Raw genomic sequence first — 19,857 nt, 5'->3', positions numbered from 1 at the left:
TCATCATTTGAAAATGGCTTGATTTGACATAATTCAAGAATCTCGGGCAAAATAAGGAGAAATTAAGCTTTTTGTGAAATGATGCATTTTCTGCAAAACAGTGACTTTTACAGTAATATTTTTTGGTTTAGTGACATCTCAAATATCTCAACAGTCCTTGCCTTCCATAAAACATGAAAAAAAAAATGAAAATGTGTTTTTGATAGCAAAATAAGGATTTATTTACATATCTGATAGCGTGTGTAAACAGCAATATTTTCACATTTCACAAACTATTTACAAAATGATTATTTACAGGAATGTTTGTGCATGTGTGTGGGTGTGCATGCTCGTGTGTGCGTGCTCGTGCGTGTGCGTGCGTGTGCGTGCGTGCTCGTGCGTGTGCGCTATTAACGTACTATACAGGGAAATAACAGCTCCATTTTCACATTTGATAAACTATTTGCAAATTTGGGGTTATTTACAAAATATGCATGCATGAATGGGTGCATGGCTTTTGTTTTGAAACCCAATAGTGTCTTTTGTGTGATCGCGTGTGAAGCTTTCTTCTGCGTTCAGGGGGACACTGCAAGATGTTCACACGCTTGTGCCTCTGCCAGTGTAGTAGCTGCTTCTGTAAATTACAGAAAATACTGTGATCAAGATGTAATTTTTATTATTGTTGCAAGGTATTGTGATTTTTTTTTACCTCTCGGTCGCACTGCGTGTGACTGCGAAGGGGCCATTTGTGTACGCTGCCCCAACTGTAATCGAATGTTGTGCAACATGCGTTAGTTAGTACGAGGTTACAGACATTGCACATACAGTATACAGAAGCATGTCTGTGAATATTCTCATCCATCCAAGTCATTTCATCCCTGTCACATTCAATATACTGAACTAGTACAATTGTGATCACTCGATTTACAGAATGCTAAACGTTAGCTTACCTCCGGGGCTTCCAGGAGCTTTCGGGGATAAATCGCTGCTGCTGCTCCCTTTGCCACACTTGAATTGATCTGTTCAACTGGTGAAGGCGGCTCGAATTCGCCAAATTCGTCACGGATTCCTCGTCAGATGACGTGGACTGGTCAGAGATACGACGATGCAAACTTTCACTCCGTGTCTCAGAGAACCCCGGAGGCGGTGGCTTCTGAAGTGGGCGCCCGTGACGTTTTTGTCGCTTTTCACACTCTCTTATGCAGAATCCGGCTCCTTGATCTTTCTATTCGTCATCTCTTGACCGATCGTGACAAACGCTCTGCTCAAAAGCGTGAGCTTTTGTTTTTAGCGGCCTCCGGTTAGCCGCCGTTAGCACTCGTCTTTTCTCCCCCAGCCACCGGCCCCCACCACTCCACAACACTCCGCCTTTACTAGGAAATCACATCCTTCTCGTGTAAAGAGACCATCACTGCCATCAAGAGGGCACAGTTTGTCACTACAGTGCTTCACGGGCTTAATATTCAGAGGGAAACTGCCCAAGAGTCTCATCCACCCATTCATAAAAAAAAACACATTTGACGAACTTTTTCGTCTTCGGGTGACGCCCACCGGGTGTTACATGATGAACTAGTTCGTCGGCGGATTGAAAAGAGTTAAAGTCATTCAAATAGAGAGTCATACAGTTGAAAGGGATTCCGTACCCCAGAATCTCCTGTACCAAATAGTGTATTTTTTCCCAAAAATGTCGTATTTTTTTACATTTCCAAAAAACATGTGTATGATCTGCATTCAATTCTCCACACTCTCTCCAACACATGAGATTTGTTTTCGAGTATCTATTCCTAATCTTGGGTGTGACAAAAAAACATATCAAGTTTTTCCATGAAAATTCCCTCCACTTTTGGGACATGGTAGTCATTTGGTGAGCTTTCCACATCCCCAGCCACTGTTGCTCTGTGATTTGTATGTCAAGTTCAGATTCCCATTTTGTCTTAATATAATTGGTTGAGTTTTTGTTTACTAACAAAGCCTTATACAGTGTGGAGATAATCCTACACGATGCACCCTTATACGTCCTGATCAAAAGTTGAGTTACCCCACTTGTGTTTCTCGAGAGATCCATTTGGACCCTTTTCTTGTAATAGTCCCTTGCTTGTAAATATCTATAAAAATCACATTTCTCCATATTATATTCTATTTTCATATCTTGAAAACTTTTCACTTTCCCTTTATCTAACAAGGTGCACCATGCCGTCAGTCCCATATATGTCCACTCCTTAAATCTCCTGTCATATTCATTTGGTTTGAAGTTTGTGTCATATGCCACCCACTTTAATTGATCAATATCTTCAATTTTTTGTTTTCGAATGACTGTGAACCACAACTTCAGAGTAAATAAAGTGATGGGGTCTAGCTTTTCCTGCACCTTCTCATATAATATTTTATCCCCAACTAGGCTTTGAATGGGGAAGCCACCAAACTCTCTTTCCATTCCTTTCCATTTGGCTACATAGTCTGTATTACACCAGCAAACTATATATCTGAATTGAGATGCATGGTAATCCTCTCTTAAATTTGGGAGACCCATACCTCCTTGTTCTTTAGGTAGTTGAAGGGTTACATATTTCACTCTGGGATGTTTACCTCCCCATATAAATCTTGATATTGTCCTATCCCAATTCACAAACTGTGTTTGTGGGATCTCTATTGGCAAGGATTGGAATAAATAAAGAAGCCTAGGCAGCATGTTCATTCTGATTGCTTCAATCCGTGCACTAAAGTCCATTGTTAAAGTAGACCACCTCTTTATATCCTCTTGAATATCCTTATTAATAATATCATAATTTACCTTATATATGTTCCAGTTTTTGGTGATATAGACCCCCAAATATTTACTCTTCTCTTGATTCCAGTTAAACTTATATATGTCTTGAATAGGCTTTGATGGAGTGTAGTTCAATGTAAGTATCTGAGTTTTTGATATATTAATTTTATATCCAGATAGGTGACCATATATCTCAAATAGCCTCATTAGTGCAGGTAAGGATTGCTCTGGATGTCTGAGATATGCTATAATGTCATCTGCAAAAAGCCCAATCTTATTTTCTATATTATTTATTGTTACACCAGTAATTTCCTCACTTTGTCGAACTGCTTGTGCTAGTGGTTCAATGAAGAGAGCAAACAAAGTGGGAGAGAGACAGCATCCCTGTCTAGTTGATCTTTGTAGGTATATTCTGCCTGTCAAGTTACCATTTATTTTAATTCTGGCATTAGGTCGATGATAGAGCGTTCTAATACATTGCACCGACTTATCGTCAAAGCCAAATTTTCTCATTACTTCATATAGAAAGTTCCAATTTACTGAATCAGAAGCCTTTTCGGCATCTACACTAATTAATAAGGTGTCCTGTTTATCATGATAATACATGTAGCGTTTTCCTGATGTTATCTTGAGCTTGTCGGTTTTTCATAAATCCTGTTTGGTCCTCATCTATTAGTTCCGTCACAAATTTGTTCAGCCTGTCTGAAATAATAGATGTATATATTTTGTAGTCTACATTTAATAGTGAGATAGGTCTATAATTTCCGCATTTATCTTTCCCAGGTTTTGGCAGTACAGAAATTATTGCCTCATTCCATGAGGGTGGTATTTTATTCTCTTCAAGTGTCCAGTTAAATGCTGACACAAGTAAAGGTGTTAGTTCTTCCCTGAATGCTTTATACCATTCTACGCTGTACCCATCACTCCCCGGACTGTTGTTGTTCTTCAATTTCATAATTGCGTTCTTCACCTCCTCTTCTGTTATTTTGGTTGTTAATTTTCTATTTTGTGAAGGGCCAATCAAAGGTAGTTCCACTGTTTTCAGAAATTCCTCCATCTCATCTAATCCCACTGAAATGGTTTGACCATAAAGATTTCCATAGTATTCCTGAAATACCTTCTCAATCCGCTCTGGTGAGCGACATAATTCCTTTGTGTGTGGGTCTCTTATTTTATAAATACTATTTATAGCCTGTTGTTTTCTCATGCGTCTTGCTAATAATTTAGTAGCTCTTGGTCCTACTTCGTAGTAATTCTGTTTGACAAATTTATTCTTTTTTTCTACTTCCTCAGACAGTAAAGTGTTTATTTTGGTTTTCATCTTTTTTATCTCCTCATAAACATTCTCATCTTTCTGATTTTCAAGTTTTTTCTCAAGTTCCCTGAGTGTCTTAATATATTTTCTATATGATTCCAATTTTTCCTTTTTTATTCGCGCCGCCTCTGCCATTAATTTACCTCTAATGACTACTTTCATTGCATCCCAAAGTATTGTCGGGTCCACTTCCCCATTGTCATTTTCTGCCACGTATGTCATTATGTCCTCTTTAATCGCTGCCTTTTTCTGTTCATTATTAATTAAGCTTGTATTCAGTCGCCATATTGTATTCCTTCTTCTATTGTTCAGTTTAATTTTTTAGAAACATTGGATTGTGGTCAGACAATACTGCGGCTCCTATGTTACATTCTTCCACAAGGTGACACTCTCCTACGCTCATAAAGAAGTAATCTATCCTTGCATGAACTTTGTGTGCAGCGGAATAATGTGTATATTCCCTCTCTAGTGGATGCATGTATCTCCACACATCCATCAGACCTGTCTCTTCCAATGACATATTAACATATCTTGACAATTGCTTTCTATTCCTTTTTAGACTTGTTGAATCGTTTCTATGACATAGAGCTACATTTATGTCTCCCCCACAAATTATAATTCCTTCTGATTCCATTGCAATGGTATCGAATAGATGCTTAAAAAAAAGCTTATCACTTTCAGGAGGTGCATATATGTTAGCCAATGTAATTTTTTCATTCCCCACACTTCCTTTCACAATGACAAACCTTCCCTCCTTATCTTTGACATCCTTTTCCAGTTCAAAATGGGTTGAGTTTGCCAACAGAGTTATTACTCCTCTCTTGCGGCCTCCTTTGTACGTGCTATAGAATAAATTTTTATAGCCAAACTTACTCAGTTTTTCATGTTCTAGTTTAGACAAATGTGTCTCTTGTAACATTACAATTTGTGCTTTTTCTTTCTTCAATTTCGCCATGACTTTCCCTCTCTTTGCTGGCGTACTCAAGCCATTCACATTTAGCGATATTATCTTGATACTATTATCATTTCATCTTTTTGAATCCTTCTCACGTGTGCTCCCCAACAACAATAAACAAAACAAATATCTACACACAACTCAATTTGAAAAGAAGAAATCAAAAACAAAAACTGGGGGGGTTTCCCAGTGCCCCAATAACTGTATGGAGAGGAAGTCCTCTGGCTTGAGGGCCTCTCCCTAGACCTAACACTGTACTCTCCCTTAAGTCTAGACATATCCCAATTAGCCTCTCTCTCCCCCTGTCGGTTGGATTTGCCCCAGGCAATTAAATTCACAACAATATTTTACTCATAACAACATATACATTTGAAACGTTCCCTTCTGTTAACTCTTAACTTCTATTTTCACTTAAAGACAAAACCAAAAAAAAATAGTAATAGCACTTTACCCGATTTGTAGTCATTCCACCTGTGTACCTTTGATTCTGTTTAGGGAAAGTCTTATTTTCTCCTAAATTGTTGTAGTTTGTCTTTCAATCGACGTGTCGTCTCCACTCGTTGCTTCCCGCCGCCAGCTCGCCGCCACTCTGTTCCCGCAGCATCTCGGGCCGTGTCGTTCTTGCGGCGCGTCGCCTGTGTTGTGCCTTTCTCCTCCGGCTCCTCGACCTCGTATCCTCTCGCTCTCATATCCCGCGCTGCGTCTTTAGCATCCTCGTATGTTTTCACGCCATCTTCCCAGTGGATCCTCATTTTTGCGAGCGGTGTCTGAAACCGTATTCCTTGTTGTTTCAATCTCCTCTTGATATTCGCATAGGTCTTTCTTTTCTGAAGGACTTCCGTCGCATAATCATGATCGAAAAATACTTGTTTATCGCCTATCTTTATCTTCTTCCTTTCCTTGCCCCACACTTTTTGTAAGATCAATTCCTTAGTGTCGAATTGTAGAAAGTTTGCTACAATGGACCTTGGAGTCGCTTCAGGGCCGGGCTTTCTCGTCAGTGCTCGATGGCAATGCTGTATATGGAGCTCCATGCTTTCCGGTAAGTCGAGTGCAGTTTTGAGCAGCCGCGCCACGTAGTCGGCAACCGAATCAGAGTCATTTTCGGCGTCCTCCGGGACCCCGTAAATACGGAGATTGTTCCTCCGCGATCTGCTTTCCAAATCAGTTAGCTTTTCTTGAAGTTGGCGCGACACCTCCATCATCGCCGATATCGCCGAGCCCGAATCCGCTTGCCACTCTTCTAGTTCAGCTATACGGGCCTGTGCTGCCTCCATATTAGCTGCTTGGGCCTGAAGCTCCCTCTTGTTTTCAGAGCATTTGCGGTCTATTTCTTCGCGTATCGAATTGATTTCCTTTTTCATCTCTCCTCGGAATGTGGCTAGATCTTCTCGAAACTCCCTTCTGAGTTCCTTTATTTCTTTTTTAATGGCGAAAAGCCCTGCCTTAAGTTCCTCCGTGAAGTTAGCCATTTCCAGTCGCTTGCTAACGTCCTCTTCGACGACGTCTTCCTCTTGTTCGGGTTCCATTTCGTATTTTTCCTCCTCTTTGTTCTTGTTCTTTTGCTTTCTTGAATTTTTGTTCATTTTTAGCCTTTTGGTTGTCGAGTTTCGTGTTTCAAGCAATTTTTCCTAACCAACTCGGGGGAGCCACCCAACGCACGTCTGCTCACTCCGCCATCTTGAAACCTTCAACAAATGAAATTTTAAAGGCAATATTTGATGCCCCGTCCCCGTCATATAGGATTTAGAAAAGTCATGATTTTTTGCCCAGTTGTTGTCTCAGGTTTTGAGATGATACATGCTAAGTTTGAAGTCAACTGGATGAAAACGCTTTGCAAAGGGGCAAAAAGTATGACCACAGTGAATGTTGCTACACGTGCCTGCCAATTTTCATCCACAAATCATGGGATGGATGGCTGGGGAGTTTCCACCTCAATAAAATGAGCCTACGAGCTCGTAAAGTCGTAAAGGCCAGGGCCTGCTTAAGGGGACCAGATACTGTTGTGTCAGGAGGAGCGCCGAAGATAGTCGAAAGCGGGTTAGGAGGAACAGTTTGGCCATATACTTGGCAAAGTGTATTAAAAACCTCTCTCCAAAATACACTTAGTTTGGGCCAATCCCAGAACATGTGAACATGAGTTGCTGGTGATTTCCCACACCTATTGCAAATGTCAAAATGAACCGCTGGATAGATTTTAGACAATCTAGCATTTGTAAAATGTATTTTATATAAAGGTGTCAGTCGATTAAAATTTGTAATCGTAATTAATCACATGACTTCAATAATTAACTGACGATTAATCGCACATTAATCGCATGTTTTCTACTTCAATTTATATCTAAAATGACAATAAAATGTACAATTTTTCCCCCATATTAAATGGGGTTTTATTTTTTAGTCATTGAGAGTAATTTCACAACAATTTAATAAAAGAAATAAAAAATTCATTGATAGAGTAATTTCATAACAATTCAATAAAAAAAAAGTTTACAATTTTTTTAAATATGTACTGTACTGTAAAACCAAACCAAAGTGTGACTGATTTGTTTTGGTCATTTTTCTGTCACTACAACATGGCATAATTGCATTTGTAAGACAATATTGACAGCTCAGTGCATTTTTCTTTTCATATTAGGAGCTGCCGAATTTTTAACATGAAATAACTTGTGAAATTATGCACATTTTTAAAACTGTAAAATACAATACAATCCCCACAAATATATGCGTTCGCTGAAGGCTTTTATTTTGGTAAGTTAAATAGGATGTGCATACTGCATAGGAACCAGAAACGATCGATGTGTTCTTTTCATAGTATCATTTAATTTATTACTGCTAAATTGTGTTATAGTGATTCTTTTTCATGACGTTGAACGCTTTTATTTTGTTAAGTTCTCGGATGCGCCATGATGCAGCTGAGGCCGCTCTACTGTTACAGCGAACACATCGACACTTTCAGTTCATCCTAATGAGATATTTTGTGAAGATGCTGAATAAATATGCCTCACATCTAAAGATAAATGGGCTTGGGCTCACTCCAACTGACAAGACGGCGTCCATTCGGCTCTTTACCCTCAAAGGGGTTTCAGAGTGCCCATGGACACCTCTTGGTGCTCGGTGCTAACGGCTAACCGAGTGCGTTCTTTCTAAGCAAGGCACGGGTGGTAGTGTTGAGACACAGTCCAAATAGCTCTCCACGCTACATTCTGCCCTTTAAACACTGTGTGTTTAGCTCCAGTGCAATTTCTATTGGGTAGTTTTGACATAGACGTTTTTACTGCATGGTGACTGGAATTCCCTTGGCAGAGGCTTTCCAAATAAGGAGCGGTCGTTAATCGAGCGTTAAAAAAAATTAGTGCCGTAAAAGGCACTTTAAGTTAATGAGATAATAACGCAATCATTTTGACACCATTAATTTTATAAAACACCTTATTTTGGATTAAAGCATGATGGGCACAAATTGAGGAAGAATGTATTAATTTCAAGATCAGATTCCATTGCTGTTCAGATACAGTCAACTGTAAGTTGTCTTCTCAACTTCTTTTAAAAACATCAATTGATTTTATAATTATTCCATCAAGTATTTTATACAAGACTGAAATGCATTTACTCTGTTGAGGGTCTAGTCCCAGTACAACATCCAAACTGGTTTCTGGGGGTCTGTTGGGGAAGTAAGGGAACAGTTTTTTGACATAATCTCTAGCCTGTAGATAATGGGAAAAAAAATGTGAATTTGGTAAACCAAATTTTGATGATCGGTCAGAAAAAGATAAAGAAATATCCTTCTCATACAAATCTCTTAATTGTCTGAAGTCCTGCCACGCACTGGCGCACATCCTTCCTGCATCGTACTGACGAGTTCACGAATAGTTTTGCGCATAGTTCACGACCCGGTTGCGAAATTTTGTCGTGACAAAAAATTTCGAACATTTCAAAATTTTTGCCCCGACATGGCACACAGTCATGATGGGTTTACGCACACTTCACGCCACTTTACGACTAGTTTGCGCACTGGCAAATGACACCGGAGACTATGTATGTCTCGTTGTGTTAGATCTGACTGCAGCTTTTGATACAGTGGACCACAGTGTTCTGTTGGCTCATTAAAGCATCAAGCGGGCATTTGTGGTAGTGCTCTTGAGTGGTTTAGATCCTACTTGGCTGACAGAATATTTTGATTTAGCGTTGGATGCTCCGAGTGCCGCACTGCCCAACTGTCATGTGGTGTTCCACAAGGTTCTATTTTTTTCCTCTCCCGGGTTGAGCCCACGTCATGGGCACGAGCCAGTTCTGTAAATACCAGTAAATTCCACCGTATTGGCAAATTTGTGGGCATGTGATTGTGTCATTTCACTCACCACGGTGATGGTTATATTAAAGTGTGTGTGCGCATCAACCTGTGTCAGTCCTGAATATTTCCACTTTAATTGTATACCTTTACAGTGGTGTTCCACAAGGTTCTAACTAGGAGCCCGTACTGTTTTCATTATATTCCATCCTAAAAATAAAAAAAGGGATTTCTTTTCAGTGCTATGCGGATGACAGTCAGATCTATGTCCCGCTTAGTAAAAAGGACAGTTTCTCATTGAGGCCACTTTTGACCTCTCTGGAGGAAATCAAATTTCTTGAACTTCAACGAGAAGAAAACCGAAGTTATGGTCTTTGATCTCAGTGCCCCTTCTCATCCTGCTGACTTGGGTCCTCCGGCGCACTTTACTGTTGTAAACTCCGGTGCAAATAGTCCTCATATGACAGCGATGCTATTTTTTTCCTCTCCCGGGACGAGCCAGTTCTGTAAATACAGTAAAACCTCTGCTGACGAACACTTAAGCTCACAAACTTTTAGCCTCAAGAACATTAAATTCGCGAGCATTTCGTCTCTGCTGACGAACTAGTTTTCGGCGGACGAACCAAACCACGCGGGCGAACAGCGCCACGGTGGCGGCCACGAGAAGGTGACATACGCTCACGGCGTCCCAGTTCGTCACCCCCTTTCTTTGAGTGCGGACGCGGTTTGTGTTTGATAGACATTTTGGACCATATTGAGTGTACTTTTGCTATTATGGGACCGAAAAAGACCCCACCATAGGCTAGTGTTAAGCCTAATGCTGCGTTCTCAACCAAAAGCGAGGGAGGCGATTCGGCGGCGCGTTTGCATTGTAGTCAATGGAGTTCGCGCCACAAAAAAAAGCGAAAGTGCTAACGTACCTCAAAATAGGAGAAAATAGTGCCACGGCTGTTTAGTCCCAGGAAAGAAGTGAAAATAGTTGGCGGTGCTCACTTTGTTGACTCGCTAAAGTGCTCCACTTCCTTGTTCACCAAGGGACACGCCTCCTCCGCCCCGGTGAGCACGAAAGCGCGAATGAACGGCAACCGTTCCATAAACACTCTCCGCGGTGAAACGCTCGCAAATGAAGTAAGTCTGCTACCATCCTTAAGAACTACCATCACAAAGGTAAATAAAACGACTTTATTATACAGTACAGTTTATTTCTTTAATTACAATACAATAGCACATTTATTATACATAAAATAAGGTATATTTTTGTGTAGTTTTAAGGCTTATTTAGTAGAAAATTATTTTTTATAGGGACCTGGGAACGGATTATTCTCATTTTAATGGTTTCTTATGGGAAATAAATGTTCGGAAGAAGAACTTTTCGCCTTACACACACTTTCTGGGAACCAATTATGTTCGCGAGCTGAGGTATCACTGTACCAGTAAATTCCAACGTATTGGCTAATTTGTGGGCATGTGATTGTGTCATTTCACTCACCACAGTGATGGTTATATTAAAGTGTATGTGCGCATCAACCTGTGTCAGTCCTGAATATTTCCCCTTTAATTTTATACCTATACAGTGGTATTAAATAATAATTAAATAATATTTAATATTAAAATTAACAAAAATACCCCCTGAATTTTTCTGTTTGCGCCCTTTACGGGCGCCTGCATTTTTCTCAAGGCCTCAGTATGCTTCTGCGAGAGGCTCACGCGGAGGCGTTATGGCGGAGCTCCGCTCGTGTGTTTGCCTTCCGACTTGTGCGAAATACACATCTTTGTCTGCTGGAGTTTCAGTCCCGCTGACGCTATGTCTGGGACGCCACAGAGTGGAGATTCCTCTGCATTTTATGACGGATTCAGGAAGTTCAATTTAATTCAGAAACACGAAACAAAGCCGGGGTGAGAGTAAGTTCATCACCGTGGCAATTAATTATTGCCAATTTGCACCGGTGCACCGTAAACTCGCCAAAACACAACAGCCATGCGCTTAGCGAACACAGTTTTTTTTTTTTTTAAGTTATTGTTGTTTTCCGTCTCTCGTCCCAGGCACATATCCACATGCACAGCCGTGGTCTCTGAGCAGGAAGTTGATTTGTGCCGCCAGTTGCCTTCACGAAAACTATCTGGGGGGGGGGAGAAAAAAAAAAGAAAAAACGCCATCGAACGGACCAATCAGAAGCGAGCTACGCCCCGCCATCTACGGCGTTAAAGGATTGGCGACGTGTGCACCGCAGCCGGCCACGAGCGACGCGGCTCTTAAAATTCATGACATCTACGGCGGTCATCAACGCGAGAGCAAACGTGGAGGCATAAATTAGGCTTCAGTCCAGCATACCCACTCAAAAAGGTCACCGCTCGCCACTGTTCTCCACAATATCTATCTTGGACCGCTCCAATGTGATCTTGTCAGGAGAAGCAGGACATTCAGTACAGTACTTCAAGCTGATTGGGCAAAGCGCAACTCGTCTACCAAATCTTTTTTTTTACCAATCACAGCCACGGATGAAAATGTTGTCGTCATCGTAGGTTAAAAAAAGGAAAGCACAAACATCTATACCAGTTAAAAATGCACGAAGCGCCCCTCGCTGTTCTTCATTCAACAGTGAAACAGTGAGTAATTATGCGAGAACAGAATTAATTGCAGGGTCCATGCATTTGTTCATGTTAGTTTTGTTAACCACAGCTTCGGCGCGTATTTTTTTCGTCACAGCCATATACCCGCCCCCAAACACAATACCGCTTTGTGATTGGTCGGTACAAAAAGTGTACGGATTGGTGAAAATCAGTGGGTTTGATACAAGATGGATTCTCTGGGGTTTGTGTATTTACAAATCCCATGAGAATTTAGCTTCCAGCACAAGGTTAACAAAAACTAGCCAGCCACTAATGAAGAGTCAAGCTGCTCAGAGTTGCTTCACAAGGACTCAAAGTAAATTGACTGATTTTTATATAACGCTTTAACTACACTATATGGTGCCCAAAGCGCTTTACAATTTAAGCCTCACATTAACCCATTCACACACATTCATACATACACCAGTGGTCAGCTGTTGCCATGCAAGGCACTGCCAGGTCCACTGGGGCAAATCGGGGTTCCGTGTCTTGCTCAAGGATCATTCGACATGGTCACCAGGGGTGACGATCGAACCCACAACCTCACGGTTGGGAGACGACCATTCAACCACTGAGCCATGCCAACCCGAGTAGACGTGAACTGACCTTTGACTCAGCTGTTTTTTGTTTCAGAGAACATTACAATAAATATGGTATGTGACTATTTCTCGTTTTGTTGTGTAGAAGAACAGGCCTTCAGGAAGAGGCGACTCTGTATCAAGTTTATCCCACGGGACTCTACAGAGGCAGCCATCTGTGATATCCGTATCCTGGGAAGGTCAAAGCAGGCTCCCCCACAGTACACCTTTATTGGGTTTGTTCAATGTTTTTTTTTAAGCTATGCTTTTATTGCAACTTTACACATCAATACACACCAATGGTGTCCCCACAAGCACTCAAAAGACATACCTGTATTCATTTGTATGTGTGTGTTTGTTTGCTAAACACTATTGCTACCTCGGTGCAGTTCAACAGCAAGTAAATACACTTACCAGCACTCAGTATACTACTTCCTTGTTCACCATTTAGTCCCGGCTGGCCGTGTTGTTGCGCTCTGGCTGACGACAGGACGCTGTGTGTGATGTAGCCCATACTCGAAGCCGATTAGCCCGTGAGGAAGAAAGTTAAAATGTTTAAATTTTCCCTTTTTCAAACCGAAAAGGCGAAACGGATTCTTGTCTCACCACACCGCCTCCCACCGCTCCAAATGCATCCTTCGCACCCGATGCCCTTTCGCACCATTCTGTGCAATGTACATTGACTATAATGCAATCGCTCCGCCTGAAACGCCTCTCCCGCTTAGGGGTGCGTTCAAAATATCGCTACATAGATATGTATCGATATTAATAAAAACGGTACCGTATCGATATTGTAGTTCTGAGTATCGATACTCCTCCCTGACGTTCGGGTGGGCAGCGCAGCCAGCGACTCACATGAGAAGGGAGCGCCTCAATGAGGAAGGTTATTACAGTTGCCGACAGTTACCGATTGTCTATATATATATATATGTCTATATATATATATATATATATATATATATATATATATATATATATATATATATATATGTCTATATATATATATATATATATATATATATATATATATATATATATATATATATATATATATATATATATATATATATACATACATACATACTCAAGTCCAGGCTCCGGCCTTCCTGGGTGGAGTTTGCATGTTCTCCCCGTGTCCGCGTGGGTCTTCTCCGGGTACTCCGGTCTCTTCCCACATTCCAAAGACATGCATGGCAGGTTAATTGGGCGCTCCGAATTGTCCCTAGGTGTGCTTGTGAGTGTGGATAGTTGTTCGTCTCTGTGTGCCCTGCGATTGGCTGGCAACCAGTCCAGGGTGTACCCCGCCTACTGCCCAGAGCCAGCTGAGATAGGCGCCAGCACCCCCGCGACCCTTGTGAGGAATAAGCGGTCAAGAAAATGGATGGATGGATGGATACATACATACTTCTTCTTCTTCTTTCGGCTTTTCCCTTCAGGGGTCGCCACAGCAAATCAGTTGCCTCCATCTAACTCTGTCCTCTGCATCCTCTGCTCTCACACCAACTACCTCATGTCCTCCACTAGGGTCCCTCTCATTCACACACAGATACTCCGTCTTGCTACGGCTAACCTTCATTCCCCTCCTTTCCAGGGCAAACCTCCACGCCTCTAGCTTCTCCTCCACCTGTTCCCTGCTCTCACTACAGATCACTATGTCATCTGCAAACATCATAGTTCATGGGGATTCCTGTCTAACCTTGTCTGTCATCCTGTCCATTACCATAGCGAACAAGAAGGGGCTCAGAGCTGATCCCTGATGTAGTCCCACCTCCACCTTGAACTCCGTCACACCTACAGCACACCTCACCACTGTCTTACAGTCCTCATACATGTCCTGCACCACTTGAACATACTTCTCCGCCACTCCAGACTTCCTCATACAAAACCACAGTTCCTCTCTGGGCACCCTGTCATAAGCTTTCTCCAGGTCAACAAAGATACAACTCTTTCCCATAGTTTCATTGTGTGGCTCATCAGCTTTATTCCTCTATAGTTGCCATAATTCTGCACGTCTCCCTTGTTCTTAAAAATGGCCACCAGCACACTTCTCCTCCATTCATATATATATATATATATATATATATATATATATATATATATATATATATATATATATATATATATACATATATATATATGTATATATATATATATATATATATGTATATATATATATATATGTATATATATATATATATATATATATATACATATATATATATGTATATATATATATATATATGTATATATATATATATGTATATATATATATATATATATATATATATATATATATATATATATATATAAATATATATGTATATATGTATATATATATAAATATATATGTATATATATATAAATATATATGTATATATATGTATGTGTGTATATATATATATATATATATATAATATATATATATATATATATATATATATAATATATATATATATGTATATTTATATATGTATGTATATATATGTATGTATATATATATATATATATATATATATATATGTATATATATGTATGTATATATATATATGTATATATATGTATGTATATATATATATTTATATATGTGTATATATATGTATGTATATATATATATATATATATATATATACTTATATACATATATATATATATATATATATATATATATATATATATATATATTTATATGTATATTTATATATTGTCATGACGAGGAGAGGTAGGACCCAGACGCAGGATAAAGGTAGGCCACAAAGGCAATAGGTTTATTTCCGGCCAACAGCTGTCTACTCTCAACTTGAGAGGAGAAAGGGGAATCAAAAAGTGGAGAACTAAAAACGCTCCACTGGGGAGGAAAAAACAGGCAAAAGGTACAGGGGACAACAAAAGGCGCTCCGCAAGGGAGGAAAAAAGGCTCAAGGCACAAGGGGTAACTAAGGGCGCTCCGCTGTGGAGGATAAGGCACAAAAACAAGGCAAAACAACAAGGTAACAGGAACAAGGACTCGAGGACTGTAGGACGCTTCCATGCACTGACTGTGTCTGACACTTCGGCCACGGAGGGGAGAATGCAGGTGGCTTTTATTGTGGCTTGATTGGTGGCAGGTGGTGGTAATCATGGGCGGGGACCGGTAATTAGCAAGCTGCAGGAAGAGCAAGTGACCTGGGGTGAGAGGAGAGTTAGAACTTTCAAAATAAAACAGGAAACATGACTATAAAAATAAAAGCATGGGCCGTCACGCCGGTGGCGGCGTGACAGTACCCCCCCCTCAATGGCCGGCTCCTGACGGCCATCCGACACAAAGAGTCCAAAAACAAGGGCGGGCGGAAGGGGGCACGGAGGTGGGAACACGGCCCACCCATCCGTCCCAGACAAAAAGGCAGTTCTGGAGGGCGTCCTCGACGCCCGACAATAGAGTCCCAGCGGGGCCAGTCAGGAGGGCGTCCTCGACGCCCGACGAGAGGTGAAGGCAGCCGCAGGGCTTGCGCCGCCGGGACTTTGGGCGGCGCCTGGCGAGGTTCCGGGACTTTGGGCGGCGCCTGGCGAGGTTCCGGGACTTTGGGCGGCGCCTGGCGAGGCTCCCGGACTTTGGGCGGCGCCTGGCGAGGCTCCCGGACTTTGGGCGGCGCCTGGCGAGGCTCCCGGACTTTGGGCGGCGCCTGGCGAGGCTCCCGGACTTTGGGCGGCGCCTGGCGAGGCTCAGGAACTTGAAGGCGCTGGCGAGGTTCAGGGGCGAGAGGCGGCAGCAGACAAGGTTCAGGGGCGAGAGGCGGCAGCAGACAAGGTTCAGGGGCGAGAGGCGGCAGCAGACAAGGTTCAGGGGCGAGAGGCGGCAGCAGACAAGGTTCAGGGGCGAGAGGCCGCAACAGACAAGGTTCAGGGGCGAGAGGCCGCAGCAGACGAGGTTCAGGGGCGAGAGGCCGCAGCAGACGAGGTTCGGGGGCGAGAGGCCGCAACAGACAAGGTTCAGGGGCGAGAGGCTGCAGCAGGCGAGGTTCAGGGGCGAGAGGCTTCAGCAGGCGAGGTTCAAGGGCGAGAGGCTGCAGCAGGCGAGGTTCAGGGGCGAGAGGCTGCAGCAGGCGAGGTTCAGGGGCGAAAGGCTGCAGCAGGCGAGGTTCAGGGGCGAGAGGCTTCAGCAGGCGAGGTTCAAGGGCGAGAGGCTGCAGCAGGCGAGGTTCAGGGGCGAGAGGCTGCAGCAGGCGAGGTTCAGGGGCGAGAGGCCACAGCAGGCGAGGTTCAGGGGCGAGAGGCCGCAGCAGACGAGGTTCAGGGGCGAGAGGCTGCATGTGGCTCACCAGTTCATGGACCTGGCTTGACAGCTCCTCCAGCTGCGAAATCACGGCTTGCTGAACCTTTTCCCGGTTGGCAAGCCGGACCTCCAGGCTCTGTAGCCTAGCCTCGACCTTTCCTGCTGGGTCCATGCTGGCCGAAGTGTACTGTCACGACGAGGAGAGGTAGGACCCAGACGCAGGATAAAGGTAGGCCACAAAGGCAACAGGTTTATTGCCGGTCAGCAGCTGTCTCCTCTCACACTGAGAGGAGAAAGGGGAATCAAAAAGTGGAGAACTAAAAACGCTCCACTGGGGAGGAAAAAACAGGCAAAAGGTATAGGGGACAACAAAAGGCGCTCCGCTAGGGAGGAAAAAGGCTCAAGGCAAAAGGGGTAACTAAAGGCGCTCCGCTGGGCAGGACAAAGGCTCAAGGCAAAAGGGGTAACTAAAGGCGCTCCGCTGGGGAGGACAAGGCACAAAAAACAAGGCACAAAAACAAGGCAAGACAAGACAACAAGGCACCGGGAACAAGGACTCGAGGACTGTGGGACGCTTCCATGCACTGACTGTGTCTGACACTTCGGCCACGGAGGGGAGAATGCAGGTGGCTTTTATTGTGGCTTGATTGGTGGCAGGTGGTGGTAATCATGGGCGGGGTCCGGTAATTAGCAAGCTGCAGGAAGAGCAAGTGACCTGGGGTGAGAGGAGAGTTAGAACTTTCAAAATAAAACAGGAAACATGACTATAAAAATAAAAGCATGGGCCGTCACGCCGATGGCGGCGTGACATATGTATGGATATATATATATATATATATATATATATATATATATATATATATATATATATATATATACATATATATATATATATACATATACAGTGGTACCTCTACTTACGAAATTAATTGGTTCTGGAAGAAAGTTCTTAAGTAGAAAAATTTGTAAGTAGAGACGCATTTTCCATGTAAATGCCCGAATCCGTTCCAAGCCTCCCAAATTTCAGACATAAATGTTTTATAAAGCATAAAAATGCATCAAAACATGTAACAAATGCATGTTACAATTAGATTATTGCACAATAAATGAGAGTTGTGCATTATGTAAATAACAAAGAATAGAGTAAAGAATAAAAATGATGGTCATTTACCTTTTTAATTGCTGTCCTCATCGTTTTTTTGCCCTCGGGTTCATGTTCTGCTCTCTCAGAAGTGTTTTTTTTTTTTTGCCTGGTGTTTTGTAAAGAACTGATCCATGGATGTTTTTTATTTTATTTTATTTATTTATTTATTTATTTTTAACAATCCTTCGTTAATGTCCAATGCAAACATCATCTTAGTGAGCAAACGCCCGATTGGTGAACACTTTTTCTGGGCGATTCTTTTAAACAAATTCTGAAACTTCATGGAAACTTCCGGTATGGCGAGGCATCTTTTTTTTCTAAAAAAAAAAAAAAGGCCCGTCTCGTCGCAATTAAAAATTACTGTGCCTTCATCAATCACCAATTGTTTGAATTTTTTGCACAAATTCGTTGGCCGTTAGTTCATACATTTACGAAAAACTATCGAACACCTCATGGGCTGCGGGATGAATGATGAGGACGCTGTATAGACACCGATCTAGTATACGCTCATACCTATGGTAAAGGTTCCTCTTAGCCAATGGGATGCCAGAAACATGCACAAACACCGATCTAGTATACGCTCATACCTATGGTACAAGGTTCCTCTTAGCCAATGGGATGCCAGAACGATGCACAAACACCGATCTAGTATTTACGCTCATAGGTACCTATGGTAGGAAATAGCCATAGCCGAAAGTATGTTGCGTTCGGTAATGTATTTTTACCTCTCGTATCTAGAAATTTCTTTCATAACAAGAGGCAATATTTTCCTGTTGAGGCGTTTCGTAACTCGAAAATTTCGTATGAAGAGACGTTCGTAAGTAGAAGTTCCACTGTGTATACATATATATATATATATATATATATATATATATATATATATATACACAGTGATACCTCGGCTCACGAACGCTTCAGCTCACGAACTTTTCGCCTCACGAACATTAAATTCGCGAAAATTTAGTCTCGGCTGACGAACTACTTTTCGGCGGACGAACCAAACCACGCGGTCGAACAGCACCACGGTGGCGGCCACAAGAAGCTGACGCACGCTCACGGCGTCCCAGTTCGTCACCCCCTTTCTTTTAGTGCGGACGCGGTTTGTGTTTGATAGACATTTTGAGTGTACTTTTGCTATTATGGGACCGAAAAAGACCCCACCACAGGCTAGTGTTAAGCCTAATGCTTACCAGCGAGGGACGGCGATTCGGCGGCGCGTTTGCATTGTAGTCAATGGAGTTCGCGCCACTAAAAAAAGCGAAAGTGCCATCACGTACCTCAAAAAAGGAGAAAATCGTGCCACGGCTGTTTAGTCCCAGGAAAGAGGTGAAAGTAGTTGACGGTGCTCACTTGTTGACTCGCTAAAGTGCTCCACTTCCTTGTCACCAAGGGACACACCTCCTCCGCTCCGGTGAGCACGAAAGTGCGAATGAGCGACAACCGTTCCATAAACACTCTACGCGGTGAAACGCTCGCGAATGAAGTAAGTCTACCATTGCTACTATCCTTAAGAACTACCATCACAAAGTAAAATAAAACGACTTTATTATACAGTACAATTTATTTCTTTAATTACAATACAATAAAAAAATAATAAAAATAAGGTATATTTTTGTGTAGTTTTAAGGCTTATTTAGTAGAAAATTATGTTTTATAGGGACCTGGGAACGGATTATTCTCATTTTAATGGTTTCTTATGGGAAATAAATGTTCGGAAGAAGAACTTTTCGGTTTACACACACTCTCTGGGAACCAATTAAGTTCGTAAACCGAGGTATCACTGTGTATATATATATATATATAAATATATATATATATATATATATATATATATATATATATATATATATATATATATATATATATATATATATATATTAGGGGTGTCACGATTCGCCAACTCCACGATTCGATTTAAATTTCGATTTTGGGGTCACGATTCGATTTTTTTTTCGATTTTTTTTTTTTTTTT

At 41.8% G+C, this 19,857-nt stretch overlaps 1 protein-coding gene across 5 annotated transcripts in view; it reads left to right on the top strand.

Annotated features, from left to right (window-relative positions):
* mvb12ba (multivesicular body subunit 12Ba) overlaps positions 1–19,857 on the top strand; it is a 440,949-nt gene that overhangs the window by 298,031 nt on the left and 123,061 nt on the right. For all 5 annotated transcript variants that reach the window (XM_077498197.1, XM_077498198.1, XM_077498195.1 and 2 more), the window contains one exon: positions 12,599–12,728. In XM_077498197.1, coding sequence (XP_077354323.1) covers positions 12,599–12,728 — 130 coding nt within the window. The remainder of the gene's footprint in view (positions 1–12,598; positions 12,729–19,857) is intronic.

Source organism: Festucalex cinctus, chromosome 15 (genome assembly GCF_051991245.1).
Source record: "Festucalex cinctus isolate MCC-2025b chromosome 15, RoL_Fcin_1.0, whole genome shotgun sequence".
Taxonomy (NCBI): domain Eukaryota; kingdom Metazoa; phylum Chordata; class Actinopteri; order Syngnathiformes; family Syngnathidae; genus Festucalex; species Festucalex cinctus.
Note: the sequence above shows the minus strand (reverse complement) of the source record. Positions and strands in the feature narration are given on the sequence as shown.